The following is a 22,343-nucleotide window of genomic DNA, read 5'->3' on the forward strand; positions in this document are numbered from 1 at the left end:
AACACTGGATGAGGAGGTGTACATGGACATTCCACCAGGGTTCTCTTGTGACAGAAACCAAGGAAAAGTATGTAAACTAAAGCGTGCACTTTATGGGCTGAAGCAGTCACCTCGAGCATGGTTTGGGCGGTTCCACAAGGCCATGATTTCTGTGGGTATAAGCAGAGTAATGCTGATCACACACTCTTTATAAAGAGGGTTGGTGAAAAACTCACTGTTCTTATAGTCTACGTTGATGATATAGTGGTTACTGGCAATAATGGTGATGAGATCAGACGGTTGAAGACTTTCCTTGGACAAGAATTTGAGATTATGGATCTAGGGAAACTACGATACTTTCTTGGGATTGAAGTAGCCCGATCTTCTAAAGGAATTTTTCTCTCCCAGAGGAAGTATGTCCTAGATTTATTGGCTGAGACCGGGTTGCTTGGCTGTCATCCTTCAGATACTCCTATGGGCCCTACTGTTCGACTCAAGGAGAAAGAGGGTGAGCATATTGATAAAGGCCGCTACTAAAGACTTGTAGGGAAGCTGATTTATCTTTCACACACTCGTCCTGACATTGCTGTCGCCGTGAGTACTGTGAGCCAGTTTATGCATGATCCCTACTCTTCACATATGGAGGCTGTTCTTCGTATCTTGCACTATTTGAAGTCAGCTCCTGGAAAAGGAATTCTTTTGTCTATGCATGGTCATCTACGGATAGAAGCATACACTGATGCTGATTGGGCTGGTTCTGTAGATCGCAAGTCTATTTCTGGGTATTGCTCCTTTGTAGGTGGAAATCTTGTCATGTGGCGTAGTAAGAAGCAAAATGTTGTTGCTCGTTCTAGTGCCGAAGCTGAGTTTCGAGCTATGGCACAGGGTATTTGTGAGTTACTCTGGCTTAAAGGGCTGCTACAAGATCTTGGTGTTCCTATTCGTCTTCCTATGATGTACTGTGACAACAAGGCTACAATCAACATTGCACACAACCCAGTACAGCATGATCGTACCAAGCATGTTGAGGTGGATAGGCATTTCATCAAAGAGAAGTTAGAAGAAGGGTTGATTTGCATTCCCTTTGTGACGTCTATTGATCAACTTGCAGATATCTTCACTAAGGGATTGTCTGGGAAGCTGTTTCATCCCAATGTAGTCAAGTTGGGCATGATCGACATCTTTGCTCCAACTTGAGGGGGAGTGTTGAGATAAGGCTACGTTACCCACTAGGGGTAACCTAGTCCTAGTTGGCTTTCATTACCTATTTTATTTTGATTAGTTTTTAATTGTTTTTTCCTGTTTTTCTTCCCTATACGATTTCTATTTGGGATTCCTAGTTATAGTGGGAATTCCTAGTAGGAATAGGATTTGGGGGGATTCATATCTTTGCTGTAATTTGTTTTTATTATAAATAAGAGGCTGGGGTGATCGATCAGATCATCTAAGCATTATTCCCAAGGCTGTTTACAGTTCTTTATGGGGCTTTGCTCAATAAGATCATCAGAGACTTGTTCGCAACAGGTTTGAGCCTCTTATGAATTGTAATTTGTAATGGTCTGTGTCGTGTTGTATCTTTGGCTGTATTAACTGTTTTAAAACCTGAATAGTTTTTTTTTCCCAAGAAAAAGAAAGCCTTTGACAAATTTCTTTGCTTTACTTAGTTTTAATCATTTCTTTGTGTTTATTTTAGTTGTGAGGTTTCTTTTGATAAAATTATTTATCTATGTGCTATTATTTTGTTTATTAGGTGGTGAATGTTTGTTACATTGTGAATATATGCCTGTATTTTTGTTTATAGAGTGGTTGTATTAAACACGTATCGTATTATTGCCGTATGCGTTTTACTACGCCAGATTTTTGAAAAGTATTATTGCAATCCGTTTAATTACCATGCATATCCATTCCTGAACTTATTAATTAAGGTCTGGCTACTATCCAGTGATGGGCATATTGGTTAACATTAGGGTAGGATGAGTCCCAACGTTATGATTGCCCACATATGGCTATATTTCAAGAGATGACCATGATTGAACAGTGAGAATTTTGTAAGAGTATTATGTTCTCCCACCCTTAACTATGGGAATACGAAGTTGACTTGAAAACCATGTGGTATAAGTTCAGCATTGGCATAGGTATCCAGGAAGGAACACGCATCAGGGTTGTATGAATTGATAGTAGATGGTGGATAATAACTGCATTATCATAACCATGGGCTCCATCTTTGTGGTAACATTGGGTAGGAAAGCATGAGTTCCATCAGTATGTTTATAAATAAATGGACATTTTTCATAGTGTGATGACCTTTATTCAGGACAATCATGAATCAACATATGATACTACGGTCTACGAATGCTACTCATGATATTAATAGGATGCAGACTGAAAATCCATGTAGCAGCGGCATGGTTCAAAATCTCGCGATATTTCGCCGAAATATCGCTTAATTTCGTATATCTCGAGCTTACCGAGATGCGAAATCAGGTCGAAATGAAAAAATACCATATTTCGTCGATATCTCGTGAGATATCGTGAGATATCGACGATATCTCGTGAGATATCGACGATATCTCGTGAGATATCGACAATATCTCGATATCTCGTGAGATATCGACGAAATATGGTATTTTGGCTTAAAGTGTCACGTGAAGGGGGGCTTTAATACAATATTTCGCAAATTTCGGTCCATATTTCGACCGAGAGCTGCATTTGCTAAGGAATTTCAGTCTTTTGCCTATTCTTCCACTCTTCCAAGCTCTCATCCAACACTCTAGCCATTGTTCAAGCACATTGTTGTCGGATTTTCGCCGGTAAACTCATCGGAGGGTCATCTAAGCTCATCATCCAAGCTTTTTTCCACTATTTAAGGTAAATTCTATTCCTCTAAAACTATTTTTTTGAAAAGACTATGTACAAATTTTGTTGGATGGTGATGATATTAATATATGTTAGACACCGGAGGCCGATCTATAGCCTCACAGTGTCGAAATTTTTTTTCCATATGTATTTTTTTTTTTTTTTTTTTCTGGTTTTAAAAATTCATTTTCCTACAATTAAAACAGGAAATAATTAGGGGTAATATGACTTAGATGGTAATGAATTAAATATATGTTAGACACCAATGGCCGATCTACGGCTTCACGGTGTCGGATTTATTTTTCTGCTCTTAAATAATTATTTTAATTTTCGCACATACCACTCCATTGGCATCGGATTATGGTGCATCACAACCTTACGATGGATATAGATATGGATCATCATCATATGGGCAGTTCAGTGGGGTAGGGGACTATGACTACCAGTCCCAGTCCCAGGGACATACTGGATCATCTTTGTAAATAACATCTTTGCATACCCTAGCGGACCTAACTACCAACCTCACCAGCCATACATGCAGCCAATGCCATCGCCTCTTGCGCCGGCGCCAACATAATATCACAGTGGATCATCTTCTTCACGGATGGATCGATTGGTAACCCTAGTTTATATCCTAGGATAGGTTACCTACGAGATGTTGATGATTCCATTTACGTGACACTTGTGGATGACTACACTCGTTTCTTCTCCGATTCTATACCGTGGTCCACATATGTCCTTCAAACAGAGAGCAATGGACGTCGACTCCAGCGAGGCATGAGTGGGATTGATCCAGGGAGGCACAGCAACTACTATTAGCAGTTTAGCACTTGTAATTTGTAACTTAAGTTGTGATTTCATTGATCTATGAACTTGTGAGTTGTGACTTGCGAGTTGCGAGTCTTGTGACTTACTAACTTTGACACTTAGTGTATTGCCTTTAAGGCTTTAAGCGAGTTATTGAATATTATGGAGTTTATGAGAATCATGGCACTCATCAATGTGTATTGGCTTTAACTTGATATGTGATGAAGTTAAATACTATTATTAAATATTAACTGCCTAATCTATGTGTATTTAACTATTTATACATTAGGGTCGGTGACCGTATGTCAATCAAGGGTGCAAGCCCAAAACACCAATTTGAATTCACATTTTTACAATTTTATGGTTTAAATGTGTTTATTAAGCTTAAATAAGGCTGTCCATGAAGTTTCAGGCCTAGATATGGCCAAAAACCCCCCGAGATGGACCCCCGAAATATTGCAGAAAAAATGCAATATTTCGGTCATATTTCGCGATATCTCGGATATTTCGGATATCTCGGTAGGCCCGAGATACCGATATATCGCGAGATATAGTACTATGAGCAGTGGTGGATACACAACATGATGCGTCAATCATATTTAAGTGGTTTTTTTAATGATTCAAATGAATATGTGCTGGTGAAGGACAAAAACACCTCAGATTTTAACAGAGGCTGGCTATGTCCATAATCTAATGGTCTTGAGACTCCCTCGATAGCCAAGTCATCTGCTAGTTAGGTTGTGGATCATTTCCTCAACTGTAACGGGATATTCATGTTGAATACTTGAATCACAGAATCTGGTTTATCTAATATGATGAGCAAGCCTCCAGGGTGCTCCAGCCATTTTTGTATAGTACAAAGCCTGTGTACTACAGAAGTGAAGTAACCCCTGGTAGTAATCAAGAGGCAGGGTGGTGGGTTTGAAATTTAATAGAGCTTCAGGCCCAAGAGTTGGAAGTTAAAGAATGTAAAGAACAAGGAGAAAGATGGAGGAAGAAGGTTGAAGAAGATAGAGAAGAAGAAGGAGAAGAAGAGAAGATGGTGGAATGTTGTGTGTTAGAGAGTTGTCTTTGCCATACCTATATTACTTCACTAATAAGATGAAAGGAATTACATACACCTTCCTTGGGAGGTAAAAGGTAAAAAAGAGAGAGAACAATATAAGGCAACTAGACAACAACTAGTTTCTTAAGTACCCTTATTACATAACTCTAATACTTCCCCCTCAAGCTGGAGAACAAATGTCATGCATTCTCAGCTTGCATAACAAGGTACCAAACTAGAGAGAAGTGAGCCCTTTGGTGAAGATGTCCGCCAATTGATCACCAGTCTTCACAAAAGGGGTGCAAATGCAGCCATAGTCTATCTTCTCCTTGATGAAGTGCCACTCCACTTCGATGTGCTTTGTTTTGTCATGTTGCACCGGATTGTGAGCAATGCTTATAGCTGCCTTGTTATCACAGTAGAGCTGCATAGATCCTTAAGTATCAAACCCCAACTCTTGGACCAATCATCTCAACCATATGTGTTCGCAAACTCTATGAGCCATAGCCCTAAATTCTGCCTTTGCATTGGATCTAGCTACAACAGGCTGTTTTTTGATTCTCCATGTGACTAAGTTATCACCCACAAATGTGCAATAACCAGATGTAAACCTTCTGTCTGAGATGGATCCAGCCCAATCGACATCTCTGAAACCTTCTACTCTCAAGTGATCGTGCCTGACATACAATAGTGCTTTCCCCGGAGAGGACTTCAAGTATCTGAGAATGCGGTATACAACATTCAAGTGCCCACTCTTAGGAGCATGTATAAACTGGCTCACCACTCCCACTGCGTAAGAAATATCTAGGCGAGTCATGGACAGATAGATGAGCTTCCCCACTAGCCTCTGGTACTTCCCTACATCAACAAGAGAGGGACCACAATCTTCTCCTAGTTTGTGATTCTGCTTAATAGGAGAACTTGTTGGTTTGCAGCCCAATATCCCTCTCTTTCAATAAATCAAGAACAAACTTCCTTTGACATATGTTGATTCCCCTCTTGGACTTTGACACTTCAATTCCCAAGAAATACTTAAAGGGACCCAAATCTTTAATCTCAAACTGTTGAGCCAAGTAGGGGTCTTCAACCTAGCTATCTCAACTCTGTCATCTCCGGTCACTACAATGTCATTAACATAGACAATAAGGGTTGGGATGGTACCATTACCTCGCTAGTTAAGTGAAGTGTGGTTAGCTTGACTTTGGGAATACTCATTCTTCAAAATAGCCTGCCTGAATCACTCAAACCATGCCTTTGGGGACTGTTTGAGACCATATAGTGCCTTCTTGAGGAGATACACTTTCCCTTCAGTTGAGGGAAACTTGAAGCTGGGTGGAGTCTGCATGTACACTTCCTCTTCTAGATCTCCATGGAGGAAAGCGCTCTTCACATCCAATTGATACAATATGCAATCTTTATTAGCCACCAAAGATAAGAGAACGCTTATTGAGTTGTCTTTAGCCGCAGGAGCAAATGTCTCCTGATAATCAATCCCATACACCTGGCTGTATCCTTTGGCCACCAACCTGGCATTGTATCTCTCAATTGTAACATCTGACCGGTACTTGACTGTGTAAACCCATCTGCATCCAACTGGAACTTTTCCCTTGGGAAGATCAATCAGTTTCCAAGTGCAATTCCTTTCAAGTGCCTACATTTCCTCAGACATGGCATGCCTCCACTTGGGGTCAGACATAGCCTCACTGACATTCTTGAGAATGGAAATGGAGGAAAGGGCAGCAGTAAAAGCAATACCTGTGGGAGATAGAGCACCATAGGAGAAAAACTGGGTTATGGGATTAGTACAGACTCTCTTTCCCTTTCGAATAGCAATGGGAAGATCTAACTCAGAGGGAAGAGAAGGGGTGTTACCTAATTGAGGAGGGTAGAGCTCAGAATGTGGATCCAAAGAGGGCTCTTGGCAGGTCTTCTTCCTCCAGCAACCTCTTTTGTACACATTTAACTCCTTCGTATTGTCAGAACAATACCTGATTGATCATCAATATCAACCACATCTACTTCTTTGTGTTTCCCAATGTCAAGCATAAAAAGAGAAATAGGTAGGGGAAAAAGAAAGGGAATATAATCAGCAGCCTTTTTACTCCCACTATTCTCCCCCTGAAGAGGATGCTGATGAGGAGCAAAGAAGGGCACGAATTCAAGGAAGGTGACATCTTTGGAGAGGAGACGCTGACAGGAGGAAGGATGGTAGCACTTGTAGCCTTTGGTAGTAGAGGAATACCCAAGAAAGAGACATTTGAGAGCCTTGGGGTCAACTTTAGTCCAAGAGGATTTGTTAACATGAACATAACAAACACACCTAAAGACCTTGGGAGGAAGAGAGAAAACAGAAACCTGAGGAGACAAGGTTTCCAAAGGAGATTTGGAACCAAGAAGTTTTGTAAGCATGCGATTGATGAGAAAGGAAGTAGTAAGACGAACATCAGACTAAAAGGTCTTAGGAACATGCTTGCCAAATAAAAGACTCTGAGTGCCCTCCAATAAGTGGTGATTTTTCCTCTCAGCTACCCCATTTTGTTGGGGTCTGTCAACACAAGCTAGTTGATGGATAATGCCATTATCGGTAAAGAAGTTTTGGAGGCCACCAAACATGTACTACCCCCCCCTCTATTTGAATGAACAATTTTGATTTGAGTTTCAAACTGAGTAAGAATCATTTGATAAATTTTTTTAAATGCATCACAGACATAACTCTTATGTTTCATCAGAACAGTCCAAGTAGTGCGGGAACAATCATCAACAAATGAAACAAAGTAGTGATAGCCAAATAAAGAGGTAGTAGGAGAGGGTCCCCAAACATTAATATGCACAATATGAAAAGGAACAGTAGATCTAATTCCCTGATATGGATAAAATGAACGACAATGTTTGGCAAACATACATGGTTCACATTGAAAAGCACGGGACTAGGAAAAAGAAGAAAATAAATGAGATAATTGTTTCCTCATTACAACAAAAGATGGATGGCCAAGACAACGATGTCATAACATTACAGAATCCACAGAACTGCTATCACTACGCCCACACACATAGGACTGAGTTGTGGGCAAAAAAAAAGTGGTTGAGGTTCAAGAAGATAGAGCACTTTCTCCTCATGTCCACTACCAATAATCCTCTTCATCAACAAATCCTGAAAAAGACAGTGAGAAGGAAAAAAAGGGATACAACAATCCATGGATTTAATTAAGTGACTCATAGATAAAAGATTAATGGAAAAGTTAGGGACATGTAGAATGGAATCAAGAGAAATGGAAGATGTAATAGGACTATTGCCCTTAGCTGAAATAGAGGAAAGGGAGCCATCAGCCACCTTGACCTTATCCCTATCTGAACAAATGGTGTAGGAATCATAATAGTGGGACGTACTAGTCATGTGGTCAGTGGCACTAGTCAATGACCTAAGATGGGGCTGTGGAGGTTTGCAAAGTTGAGGATGATGAGGAATTTTCCACTGTAGGTGTAGAAGATGAGCTGCCCAGGTGTGACATGACCCTGCCAATGGTGCAATGTCCTCCCTGGTGGAGTAAGCTGGAATCAACCTGTATGCTAGGTGGGTACTCCTGAGTATCATTCTCAATCATCACAGAATGTGCTCTAGTTCCCCCTCTACAGCCACCTCGAACACCAGTACATCCACCACATGTACCAGGAGGACGGTCATGAAGAGCTCAACACCTCTATCTAGTGTGCCTAGATCTCCCACAATGGTTGCATTTGGGCCTATCTCTGTCATCTCCATAGGGTGGCCCTTGCTTTACCATCACCACGCCAATCTCTCTAGAAGCTCGAAGAAAGAGCAGATGGCTCAAGAGAGGAAGCAGGTTCCATATCTACCCTTTTAGTCTTCTCACTCTGCAAATAACTGCACACCTCATCTAAGGATGAAAGAGGAGACCTGCCTAAGATTTGTATACGGTTGGGCTCGTACTCCGGGTTCAATCCACTGAGAAGAAAAGAACACTCTCCTTCTCAAGAGTTCAGTAAACCACTGCTTCATCTTCTGGGCTGGATAGTTGAAGATCCCTATAATGATCATACTCTTCTCAAAGACCAATGATAGTATTATAAAATTCCGAAATAGACTAGGTAGGGTGGTGTCCATTTGCTTCCCACGAGGGCAACAGGTATAAACAATAGGAGCTGAACAACTGTAATGGGTTGAGTCTCCCCTTGGATAGGAAGAGGTGAAACTTTGGAACCAACAAGAGTATGGCCTTCACTAACAAGAGGAGGCATATCTTCACCAAATCATGGAGAGTCTCCACCTTGAAGAGATGTCGGAGAAAAATAGGGCGTAGCTTCATTAAAAATAACATCCATAGTCACATGCATGTGGCGGGACGGAGGATGGTAACAATTGTAGCCCTTCTGAGTGGGGGAATAACCAAGAAACACACATTTCAATCCACGCGATTCCAACTTACTGGGATGCTGGTGGTTCCGTGCATAGCAAATACACCCAAATACCTTTGGTGGAATGAGAAAGGTATTCGATCCCTGGAGAGCCTGAAGAGGAGAATGAAAGTCAAGAACACGAGTAGGCATTTGATTGATAAGGTAGGCAGCAGTCAAGACAGCCTCACTCCAATATTGGGGTGGTACATGCATTTCAAACATGAGAGGCCGTGCCACCTCAAGTAAATGACGATTCTTGCGTTCTGTTACTCCATTTTGAGCAGGTGTGTTGACACAACTTGTCTGATGAAGAATACCTTGAGCTGCAAGATATGCTTGGAACACACCATCCTTATACTCCTTCCCATTATTACTACTTGTATTTTGGTGTTGACCTGGGTGCGAACAAAACTGTGAAAAAGATGAAAGCAGGCGAAGACCTCACTCTTGTGGTGCATCATATAAAGCCAGGTGATACAGGTATGACAATCAATGAAAGAAACAAGCCATTTATAACCAGAAATAGAAGTACAACGGGTAGAGCCCCACACATCCGAATGGATTAATATAAATGGAGAAGCACTTCTAGTGTTCAAACTGGAATCAGAGGAACAAGTTTGCTTGGAAAAAAATATCCTTGGGGTTACATTTAAAGAATAATTTGGGAAAAGGTTTAACTAAAGTGCCCACTAGAGGATGGCCTAGATGTCTATGCCAAAGAAGTAAATCAGGAGAAGCAACTGAAGCGGGAGCAAAAATGGTCTGATGAGCATAACGGTGAGGTGGAACATCCTCGTTGAGCAAATAGAGACCACCATGAACCCTACTAGAGCCAATCGTTTCCCCTGTTACCGGATCCTGATAAAGACAGTGAGACGGGAAAAAATCACTTTACAATTTAGGTCGGAAGTGAGATGACTAATAGGAATAAGATTGCTAGAAAACTTAGGAACATGTAAAACGGTTTCCCAAAAACAGAGGAAAGTGATCCATTAACAATGCGAACCTTGTCTTTACCAGAACAAGGAGAGTACTTGGAAAAGAGGCTAGCGGTGTTGGTTATGTGGTTAGAGGCACCGGAGTCGATAATCCAAGGACGGGAAACCGCTGATGCACAATGACCAGCAAAATACATATCTGGAGATGCAGAGTCCGAGGGTACCAAAGTGGAGGAGGCGGCGGAAGTAGGGTTGGCAGAGGCTGATGGATCCAATTTGGTTACCAAACACCAGAGAAGCATAATAAACTCATCCTGATAGGTGGAAGGGGCAGCACAAGCTAGAGAGTCAATTGCAGTAGTCTCAGTATGGTACTATGGTTTGCCGATCCTTTGCCACGACCACGGCCTTTGGTAGAAGAGGCTGTGGGACAACCATTAAGCTTCCAACAAAATTCCTTGGTATGCCGTTCTTTCCCACAATAATCACACCTGATAGGTTCTCGATCAGCAACAGAACAAGCATTGGGGTGAGACGGCCCACCTTTTGGCTGTGTGGGAGGGCCAAAAATAAAATTTTTTAGTCCTAGATTTGATGTAATCAAACTAGAATCTGTCTCATAGGATGACTCAAATTAGGGTTTAAAACTAGGGAAAAGGCTAAATTAGGTTTAGGGTTTTATGGGATTTAGGGTATGGAAGTTAGGGTTAAGTTTAGGTTATGATTTGCTAATATCAGTGATGTAATAAACTGATTCAGCAAACCAGTGGGGTGTAAAACAGAATCGGCAGCAAGGTGTTGGGAGGAAAACAGGGTAAAATTTAGGGTTAGGGTTTAATAGAGAGAAAGTGTATTCTTAGGGTTTGGTTGGGCAGAAGTGAACCAAACTTGGATCGAGTTTCCCAAAGGGGCAGGGAAGCACTCGATCTGAATTTGGGAGGATTCCCATGGTTGGAATGTTCTGGACAGAATGTAGAACTTGTAAAAATAAAAGGAGAAAAGGAGAATCTAGGATTTGGGAATTTTGGACTTACTTGTTGATGATGTTTAACCTTGAAAACAGAATTATTGATGTTGAATGAACCTCGAGATCAGAACTTGAATGTAGAACAGTAATGGAGATGTAAAACTTAACCAAACGAACCACCCAGGCTTCCCCGGCAAGGTGTCAATCGGATCAAACACCGATTCCGTCAACCTTGATCAAACACAAGACAAATATCTTCAGCAAGAAGACAAGTTGCAGAGCAGCAGCTTTGAGAATTCTTTTTTTTCAATATTTGATGGGTAAATAGGAGCCCACAAATAGCTTTTATTTACAAGGCCTAAAGGCCATTGTCCTATTCAGACTAGGAGTGGGAACAACCCCCCTAGCTGACTATAATACAAAACACATTCTCTCTCAAAACCATGGAGAGAAGTGAACCCAAAATTAAACATAAAAAAGACTTAACTAAAATCTACTAAAATCACTTAAATTGAACCACTGGTTGAATCGGTTCAATTTAAAACGCAAATACATCAAAATAACTAACTATAGAAAACTACTAACAGACTAAAAAACTACTTGGACTTCTTCTTCTTACGAATGTAAGTCTTCAGATCTGCATCATAAAAGCTGATCGTTCCTGAGAGGAAGGAGGTAACATAGCAGCTCGACGGCTGTCCTCCAGCTGGATCAGAGAGTAGGCCTGCTCCAAAAGGGAAGGGATCACAGCTAAGTACTTGAGCACATATCTGATCATACTCCACATTAAGCCCAGCAAGAAAATCACACCTGAAATCCTCACGTTTCTGAAAATGTATAACATCGTCAGGGTTAGAGGCTTGAAATGTATCATAGAAATCTCTTGCCACAAACTGCGCAACTCAGAATAATACTGGGACAGACTGAGTTCCTTCTGCTTGGTCTCATGATGTTTCTTTCGCAATTCAGAGACCTGGGCATCATTCCCATCTTGTGAATTGGTTTCCTGAGTAGCTTTCCAAATTTTGGCAGCAGCATCCAACAGAAGATAGCCCCGAGCAAGTTGGGATTGCATACTACTGAGAAGATAAGACATAACCAGGGAGTTATCAGAACCCCACTTCTCTTGTTCAACACCTTCAGTGGTGGGCTTCACCTTTGTGCCAGTAAGATAACCCAGATACCCGCGGGAATCAATGGCGAGGTAACATGATCGAGACCATATCAAATAATTGTTCCCATCTAAACGAACAGAGCATACCGGGCATGTAGGGAAGCCATCATGAGAACCACGACCTTGCCCTTCAGATCCAGATGCATTAGTAGAAAGATCTGACATCGTTACCAAAAAAAAAATCCACACGAGTTGCTGCAGGAGAACTAGATCATCAATCAATCACAAAAAAATCCCTCAACAAAGTGGAAGCAGTCCTTCAAATCATCAGAGAGGACTGGACAGATAAAAAAGGAGGAGAAAAAAGCCCTCGGTGGCTTAGAAAAGCACCACCGAGGGTGGCGGAGATGGTGGAGACAGTGGCATTGGCTCTCAGTGGCGCTAGAAGAGAGAGAGAGAGAGAGACTCGCCAAGAGAGACCGAGAGGGCAGGAGGCGGTAGCGGCAATAAGAGAGAGGTGGTGGCAGCGCTAAGAGAGAGACTCGATTAGGGTTGGAATCCCTAGGTCGATCTCTGCTCTGCACCATGATGATTTGGGGGAAAATTATGACTTGTGTCTAATGAGACAGCCAGCTTTATTTATAATAGAAAAGAGATTATTCTAGAATGGTTACAAGACAGAATTACCCCTATTGACAATTCTACCCTTATACCCATATTACAACAGAAACATTCTATCAATTTCGTCATTTTTAACTCTTTTTTACTCGAACTTTAATATTTTATATTAAGGAATGTGACATTTTGATTATTGCGACCAACATTTTGACATTTCAATCATTTGTCCGAAATATTTTAGTCTTTGTATTTTGCATGTGATTTTGTTTTGAGGTCCATCAAATTGAAATACTTTGCAAAATTGCGACCATTTGATTGGAATTTCATCATTGCTGATTGTTGCATTTGTGCCTATCCAAATTCTGACATTAAGATCATGAACAGATTAACTAGAGTCACAGTTGTCAAGGCGTTGCCTTGGCGTCCTGGCTACTTTTTTTTTGCCGCCTTGGTCTCCTAGGCGCCTTGTTTGTGTTGCCTTAGTTTTTGAACCCCCTCGCCTGCCTTGATTCGCTTCGGCGCCGTGACAACTATGACTAGAGTCCCCCCCTCCCCTAAAAAAAAAAAGCAAAGACACATTCAACTAGCCTATTCTTCTGCTAGCTCCATGGGACTCAGCTAGGGTCCCGAATATTCTTGGGCTTGCAGACGAGCAAAGAATTGGAACTCCACTAGGATGTCCTTTGCTCAAATTTTCTAACAGCTAACATTTAGAGTAGTACTAAATTTTGCACACTTGAACATCCTCTAATATGGATTACTAGGGAAGGCATAATAAAGAGTATAGTGCACCAAAGAAAAGCTCCTTTTATAACAGGTACATGCAAAAAATGGTGTTGGATTTTTGAGATAATGCTTTTCCGTTGGGCCTATTTATGTTCATGTATTTTTGTTGTAACTGTCTGATTCCATTGAACAGTCATAAATAACAAGTCCTGCAGTGGATTTTTGTTAAAAAATGTTAAGAAGTTGTCTTATTTGTTCTGGATGCAGGTTGACATGGTTACACCTATGTGTTCTCAGTTAACTTATGAAGGTTTGCTGGATGAGGTATGCTTGTTCGAAATTCAAATACTGATTATTAGTCTATCTAGATACTCTGAAACTCTTAGAAAGTTAAAGTATATGTTATGACTAAATGTTCACAATAAACATGGGGTTTGCTTCTTACCATAGACTTTCTACCTAATGCCTTTGCCTTCTTAATGAGATCAACAGTCTGAACTTAGCAATGTAGGATATTCTGTTTGATCTAGATTTTGTCATGAGCTTTCTCTGATAGTTTCAGTGCAGTTTTTGCGTATCAATAATGGTTCTGTGGAGCTTGATGCGTCTATCATGGGCGTCCAACAAGAGGGAAAGAAAGTGAAGGTTCCACTTAATTCAAGGTAAATTGATGAACTTATGTAATGCAGTCTGATATCCAACTCTTGGATCTCACACTGCTCAGAGGCCCAAGGATAGGTTCCGATCTAAAATCAGAGATAAGAATAACAACAATCAATTCTGAACTAGGCAGGACTATGTGCAAAAACAGCACAGAATGTAGGAATTCAGAAAAATAACTGAAAACTAATCAAATATGATAACAGAGATGCTCCAGCAGGAAGGAGAAGAAAGAAGAGAAGAAATAATAGAAGAATAGAGGAATAAAGGAAGTGAAGTAAGGAGAAAACAGATCGCAGGAGAGAGAGAGTAGGGGATGAACAGTACCATTCACGAGGGGAGGGAGAAAGAGAGAGGAGAGAGTTAAATCCAACTTAATTTTCAAAACAGAATTCAAATTATTTTCATTCATCTAATTCGTGTAGGATTACAACCCTATTTATAATGACCAAAAAAATTGATGTTAGGAATTTTAAACCAGATAAACAACTATCCCTTCAAGTTGCCTAAATAAAAACTAACTTAAACTGACCAAATACTTGCTACAGAAGACACCAAACAACATAAACAACTGGCTAACAATAAGACATAAAGCACTTAACTACAAAGGAATTTTTTTAGACTAAACTAACTTGCCCTTGTACAGAATTAAGACCACAAACATGGGCTTATAAAAGAGGCCCATTACATCAATAAACCCAAAAGTAAAAAGCCCAAGACCCATAGAACCCATCCATTGGCCAAAATATAGTCTTTCTAGGCCCAATTGAACAATCTTAACTGCATCATCATGGCTTGATGATTTCTCTTAATTCAAGGATTTTAAGGATTTTTCCTATTTGATATAAATGTGTGTTTAAGAGACTTTCTATGTCCTTGATGTTTCATGTTATTAACCTTTTAATCCTTTTTCCCAATAGTATCTAGCATGATTGCTGTTTCATGTCCAACCTTACTTTTGAGCTTCACAAATTTGAGTTGTTTGTTATCAAAGTTGTGTTTAAAGAGCCACCATGGACATGGCATTTTTGCTATTTGGATTTCAAAAATTTCTTATTCCTGCTAATGTTTTAACTTTATTGATATTTTTTAACCTATCGCCTTAGTTTTTGACCCCCTCCAATGCCTTGGTCGCCTAGCGCTTTGACATCTAGTGGGGTTCATAAGCTGTATGGTTTTAGTGGGCTATGCTGTTAACTTGGATATCAGGATTTGGATAAAAGTTTGAAGTTGGGTTGAAAAGAAATAGGGTTTAATGGTGAATGAGGGGTTTGCAAGCTGACATATTGTATTAGAATCACCACAATTGAGCTCTGTACATCACTCATGGTTCTAAAACTCGTCTCGACTCGGCGAGATCTTGGCGAGTTTCTTGGTTTTCTGAGAAACCGAGACGAGATGGCATACGGTACATAAAAGTGCAATATCTCGCCGAGATCTTGGCGAGATCTCAGATCTTTGGTCAAGATCTCGGGTTGACCCATGGAAATGATCCTTCTACTATGTATTTACTTACCTAACTCAACAGAACTCAACATATCTTGGCGAGATCTCGGATCTCGGGTTGACCCATGGAAATGACCCAATACTTTGTATTTACTTACCTAACTCGACAGAACTCTTATATGCTTGCTGTGGAGCACTATAAGCAACATTACAGCAACACTATTTCATGGGAAGACTATGTGACACTAGCGGGGACTGAATACTTGATTCAAAGTCATTTTATGTGATGATAGTTGTAACATTGTTAAACAGTTTGATGTATCACTGTAACATTTCTAATTCTTATTTAAATGGTTTAGCTATTAATTGAATGTTTTGCTTGCTTTCTATTACTAAATTATGTGTAGAGTAGGGTATTTTAGTACGTCATCGCCTACCAACCTATGGTCCGAATTGAAACTCATATTTGGACTTTGTTTTTTGCAAAATCTGATAGTGCCATTGTGTTTAAATGGCCTAAAATAGGCTGAATACCAAGTTTCAGACCCAAACTAGGTCTAAAACCCACCAAGTTGAGGCTTTGAGTCGGAAAAAAAAAATGCACCAACTCGGCGAGCGAGATCTTGACTCGATTCAGTTTTTCCAAGGGCCGAGTTGGTACCGAGACCCGAGTTTTAGTACCTTGACATCACTTTGAGAGCCTTGAAAAGCCTTCAAAGTATCATGCAACTCATATTGCCACGAGATTTAGACTGAGCAGTAAAAAGCATGTGAGGAAACACCTCTTTCCATTGAGCAATGTGAAAATCAAGTTCAAGAGGACTTTGTAAATAGAATTCCAATTGATTGCTTGAGTTTCTCTTTGGCTGCCCCTATCCCGATGAGCTGAAACCAAACTCTCATTTTTTGTTGAGTAATTGTTTGAGTATTATATACACATGAAGGCCATTCCACCGACAACTGGCAAAAGCTCCGACGTAGGGTGAATGATCTTTTTTGGATGAGAGGAAATTTGCAAATTTGCCTGAGTAGTTGTGTGAGAGTTAATGTTGGAGAGACTGTTTCCTTATGCAAACTCTCTGTAAAATATTTCATTCTGAATCAATAAAATTCATATTTTTCTAATTCCTCATTGATGCCAAATTTCTTTCTCATTCATTCTGCAAAATAATAATCTCGTTTGTCAAAGTATTGATGACCAAAGAATCTTGAGTTTTCCACCGAGCACAGAGCCTAGGAGATCTCATCTCATTAACCCCACAAAGGGAGGCCGTCTTTGGCTGCTAGTTCCTTCCCCACCCCCCAAAAAAAAAAAAAAAAACAGATCATCAAAATCCCTTGTCCACCATTTTGAGAGTCTTGAAAGTATCATGTGACTCATATTGCCAAGAGATTTAGACTGAGCAGTAAAAAGCATGTGAGGAAACACCTCTTTCCATTGAGCGATGTGTAAATCAAGTTCGAGATGCCTTTGTAAATAGACTTCCAACTGATTGCTTGGGTTTCTCTTCCTTACTAGACATAAGGTGAAAATGTGAACTAATCTACAGCAACATCACAATAGTGGACTTCAAAGTCACGATTTCCAAAGTGCTGTTGAGACTTCATGGGGATTTTGAATGCCCACTATCTAAAACCTGCAGTACATCCCAACCACCCTTCCCACCAAGTTTTTGATGGACATGGCATACATCAGCAGTCGGCTACATTGAACCATAGGTTCCCTGAAAGCCACACATGGAAAATGACCCCCTTGAATCATTGTCAGACAAATAGAAAAGGAAACCAGCCACATGTTTGGCAAGCATTCCTGATGCAGATTCATCACCAAAATAAGCTTGTTTTATTAAGAATAAGTCTACGGTTGGGTCCTATACATGTTGGGCCTTTGATCCCATGGGTTTTCTTGTAATAGGTCACTTTTATGGGCCTAAAATAAGGGTAATTAGGTTGCATACGGGATTCCTTAGTTTTATTTTAATGTTAGTGGTCATGTGACTATTTAAGTTAGGTTGGATTAGGACTCTATTAAGTCCAGCCATGTTTTGAGTCTATTTCCTTTGTTATTTCACTTTCCTAGTCAGTTTAGGTTACCTAATAGGTTAAGGATTGGGTTAGGCCTTTCTTTTTTAGTGTAGGAGTCTATTTTTGAGTCTTTTATATAAGGTTGTAAGGGGGCAAGTATTGAACATGAATTTTGATATTAATGAAAAGCTTTTGCTGCTCTTCTTCTCCAGCAAAGATTTTTGGTTTGTGTTTGATCAGGGCTGGTGGGATCGGTGTTTGATCCTATTGTAATATGGATTCAGGGGTAATATCGTCCTTGTACCTATAGTGTCTAGGTTCATTATGCACATGTTAAATGTGCTAGTTTAATGTTAAGCAAGTCTTCCATATTTGTAATATTCTAAGATTATAAATAAAGGCATGGCCACTGTCTCATTGACAAGCCAGTATTCACGGAATTCAACATGGTATCAAAGCAAAAAATATTCCGAGGATATGGAAATTAAATATTTTTTCCTTTTTTTTTCTTTGTTTCTCTCTCTCGGTTCTTGATTCTGCCCTAATGAAGCCCACCGCCAGCCCCTCCACCACCTAGCGCCACCCCCGACAGGTCCTCCACCACCTTCCACCTCCTCCACCAGCCCCGCCAGGCCCTCCACAGCCTTCCGCCACCTCAACTAGGCCCCGACAACCTACCCATCACCTCCGCCAGGCCCCGTAGGCCTCTTCCTTACCTTCCGCCACACCCCACCAGTTCTGCATGGCTCTCGCCTCCTTCTTCTTTCGCTAGAGGCTTCTCTCTTGCTGCCTTTTTCCTAAACCCCCCCTTGGTGGTGAGTTGACTCCCATTGAGGGTATTTTACCTTCCCTCCTTATGTTCTAAATTTTTTTTTGGGGATTTATTTCAGTTATTTTTATCTGTCATCATGCCTGACAACTCTGAGATCACTTCTGCCTCATCTGGTTCTGATGGTTCGTCGCAATGTGATTTCATTCCGTTTCCGGTGAATCCCATCAAGTTGAATGGCAGTAATTATTTGTTATGGTCTCGCTCTTGCTTAATTGCGATTGGTTCCTGTGGTCTCTTTGACTACATCACGGGCACTCAGGTTAGGCCTAATGAGACTGGTTCTGTATAGGATCGATGGATGAACTTCAATTTCTTGGTTATGTCATATCTGGTTAGTTCCATGGACCAAGATATTGCCAGACGCTATCTCCTTCTTGATTTGGCTGCGAAGATTTGGAAAACAGCCAAGGACACTTATTCTCAGGTTGGGAATGTTGCCCAGGGTTATGAGCTTCGTCAGAAAATTCACTCTACCAAGCAGTTGGAGTTGTCTCTGTCTCAGTACTACAATACCATGTGTACTATGTGGCAGCAGTTGGACTTTCTGGGTACATTCACTGCCACCTGCGATGTTGATGCCACGACCTTTCGTAAGTGGGAGGATGGCTTACGTGTTTTTGATTTTTTGGCCGGCCTCAATATTGAGTTTGATCAGATCTGTGCCAATATTTTGAATCGCAACCCACTTCCATCTCTGGAGCAGGCCTATGCAATTCTCTTGGTTGAGGACAGTAGACGTACAACCATGGTTCATCCTGTTATTCATGAATGATTGACTCTTATCTCTGGTTCACAGGCTTCCCGAGGAAATTCTTCCGGTCTGCTAGTAATGATTGGACATCTGGTGATCGCCCTGCCATTAAATGCGATCACTGTGGAAAGGAGTGGCATACCAAAGACCACTATTGGAAGCTTCATGGTCGCCCTGCAGAGACTTGCGGGCATGGGAAGGGTGGTTCTAATCGGCCTAGTAACACCCATGCTCATCAGGCAACTTCTGACGACCAACCTGATCAATCTCTTTCCCAAGTTGTGGTTGAATTGCAAAATCTTCGGGATATGGTGAATCGATTGGACACATCTTCTTCGGCATCAGTATCTCCTTCCATCGCTGCCTCGGCTTTGTCTCTGCCTACCAACCCAAATTCTTTTTCTTCCATAGGTATTTCATTTGGTGGGAACTACACCTCGGTCATGTCCGATTCTTGGGTAACTGACTCCGGGGCAACCGACCATATGACAGGTTCTTCATCTGTTTTTTCCAAATATTTTCCTCTTTCTGGCTATAACAAAGTTTGTGTTGCTGATGGGTCTCTTTCTCCTATCTCTGGGAAGGGATCTATCCAGTGTACTTCCTCTCTTAGCCTTTCCTCTGTCTTAAATGTTCCAAAGTTTACTACTAATTTGCTTTCCGTTAGTAGCCTAACTAAGGATTTAAACTGCACAGTAACTTTTTTTTTTCCAACCTATTGTTTGTTTCAGGACTTGGCAACGGACAGTACGATTGCATGCGGTAAAGTGGTTGGTGGTCTGTACGTGCTTAACAGTTCCCGGACAGCTTTGACATCTCTGCCGGCATCTTTTGATTTGATTTTGCACTATTTGAGTTGAATAATTGGCATAGTCGTTTGGGCCATCCTCCTATCAGAGTTTTATCTACTTTATTTCCTAGTTAGTGAAATGGTGTAATAAACATAATTTTTCTTGTGATGATTTTACTTTGGCAAAGCAAACTCGTAGTATTTTTCCTATTTCTGATAATCGAAGCAGTGTGCCTTTTGGTTTGATACATTTTGATGTATGGGGCCCTGCCCGATGTATTTCTACTTCTGGATTTAGATGGTTTGTCACTTTCATTGACTGTTTTAGCCGGACAACTTGGGTGTATTGGATGCATAGTAAAAGTGACTTCTTCACTTGTTTCACTTTATTCCATAAAATGGTCCAGACCCAGTTCGATGCCAAGGTGAAGATTCTCCGCTCGGATAATGGAAAAGAGTATATGGATGGTGCCTTTCGCTCCTATTTGGACAGCCATGGAATCATACACCAGACCTCTTGTGTTGACACTCCTGCTCAGTATGGAGTGGCTGAACGCAAGAACAGACATCTCTTGGAGGTTACTTGTTCTCTTATGTTTAATATGGCTGTTCCTCCTCGCTTTCTGGGGTGATGTTGTTCTTACAACAACCTATCTTATCAATCGGCTTCCCTCTCGAGTCTTACGTGGCCGCTGTACCTTGGACATATTGGTTGGCAAATCGACATTTGTTGTACCTCCAAGGGTCTTTGGCTGTGTCGTATTTGCCAGGAATCACCATGTACACAGCAAGTTTGATCCCAAAGGACTGCGGTGCTTTTTTCTGGGTTACTCAGCTACCTAGAAAGGATATAAATGTTATCATCCTCCTACACGAAAGGTGTTTGTCACTATGGATGTCGTCTTCCGGGAGTCTGAGGCTTACTATTAACAACCGGTACCTCTGCAGGAGGAGATTCTAAGTGGTGAAGAGGTCCCGCTGATTGCTCCTCTGGATATTGCGATACCTACTATAGAGGATGTTTCTGTTAAACTAGAAGATGAAGTTACAAGTCGAAAACAAGAAGTGGGACAGATTGAGCAACATGTGCAGGGGGAGAGTATTGTGAAGACGAATGTGCAAACTTGCACTCGGCGAACTGATTTTTCCTTTGGATGGCCCTCGGTATAAAGAGACCACCACCACCGACCCTACACAATCGGCATTTGTTCCTACTCCAAGTCTTGCTCCTAGTAATGTTTCTGGTCCTCCTGATCCCAGTCTTGATTTACCCATTGCTATTCGGAAACCGAAAAGGAGTTGTACACAACATCCTATTTCCAATTTTGTGTCATACAACTCTTTAACACCTGCTTTCCATGCTTTTGTATCTTCTTTATCTTCTGTTTCCATCCCTAACAATTGGCAGGAAGCAATAGCCGAACAGAAATGGAAGGATGCGATGAATGAAGAAATGATTGCCCTTGAGAAAAACCAAACCTGGGATTTAGTAAGTCCTCCACTAGGAAAGAAACCGGTTGGTTATAAATGGGTCTTTGTTGTAAAGCACAAGGCTGATGGCTTAGTGGAAAGATACAAAGCAAAACTCTTTGCCAAAGGGTTTACTCAAACCCAAGGAATTGATTATCAAGAGACCTTTGCTCTTGTAGCAAAGATGAATACTATGCGAGTTATCATCTCTTATGTTGTGAATCGAGGATGGGAACTCCAACAACTTGATGTGAAGAATGCATTCCTACATGGAGATTTGGAAGAAGATGTTTACATGGAGATACCTCCTGGTTTTACCCCTTCAGAGACTCAGGGAAAGGTGTGCAAGCTGAACAAAGCTCTGTATGAGTGTATGGTCTGAAGCAGTCACCAAGGGCTTGGTTTGGCCGATTCCATAAGGCTATGGTTGCTTATGGGTACAAGCAGAGCAATGCTGACCATACATTGTTTGTGAAAAGAATGGGACAGCAAGTGACCATTTCGATTGTCTATGTTGATGACATAGTGATCATGGGTAGTGATGCACAGGAAATCTAGAATCTGAAGACATATTTGGGCACTGAATTTGAAGTCAAAGATTTGGGGAGATTAAGATATTTTCTAGGGATTGAGGTTGCCTATTCAGTTAAAGGCATATCTCTTTCCCAAAGAAAATGTACCCTGGATTTATTCAGTGAAACAGGGATGCTAGGGTGTAAACCAGCAGACACCCCTCTTGAGCCCAACACACATTTGAAGAGTAAGGAAGGTGACCCAGTGGACAAGGGTAGCTGTCAGAGGTTAGTTGGCCGATTGATATACCTCTCACATGCTCGGCCAGACATCACATTCGCTGTAAGTGTTGTCAGTCAATACATGCATGATCCTCACTCTTCGCACTTG

General features: G+C 41.1%; 1 protein-coding gene across 4 annotated transcripts in view; it reads left to right on the top strand.

Moving 5' to 3' along the window:
• Positions 1-22,343, top strand: part of LOC122652835 (vacuolar protein-sorting-associated protein 33 homolog) — a 63,547-nt gene that overhangs the window by 20,659 nt on the left and 20,545 nt on the right. For all 4 annotated transcript variants that reach the window (XM_043846709.1, XM_043846711.1, XM_043846710.1 and 1 more), the window contains 2 exons: positions 13,734-13,790; positions 14,034-14,128. In XM_043846709.1, coding sequence (XP_043702644.1) covers positions 13,734-13,790; positions 14,034-14,128 — 152 coding nt within the window. The remainder of the gene's footprint in view (positions 1-13,733; positions 13,791-14,033; positions 14,129-22,343) is intronic.

This window comes from Telopea speciosissima, chromosome 2 (genome assembly GCF_018873765.1).
Source record: "Telopea speciosissima isolate NSW1024214 ecotype Mountain lineage chromosome 2, Tspe_v1, whole genome shotgun sequence".
In the NCBI taxonomy this organism is placed as follows: domain Eukaryota; kingdom Viridiplantae; phylum Streptophyta; class Magnoliopsida; order Proteales; family Proteaceae; genus Telopea; species Telopea speciosissima.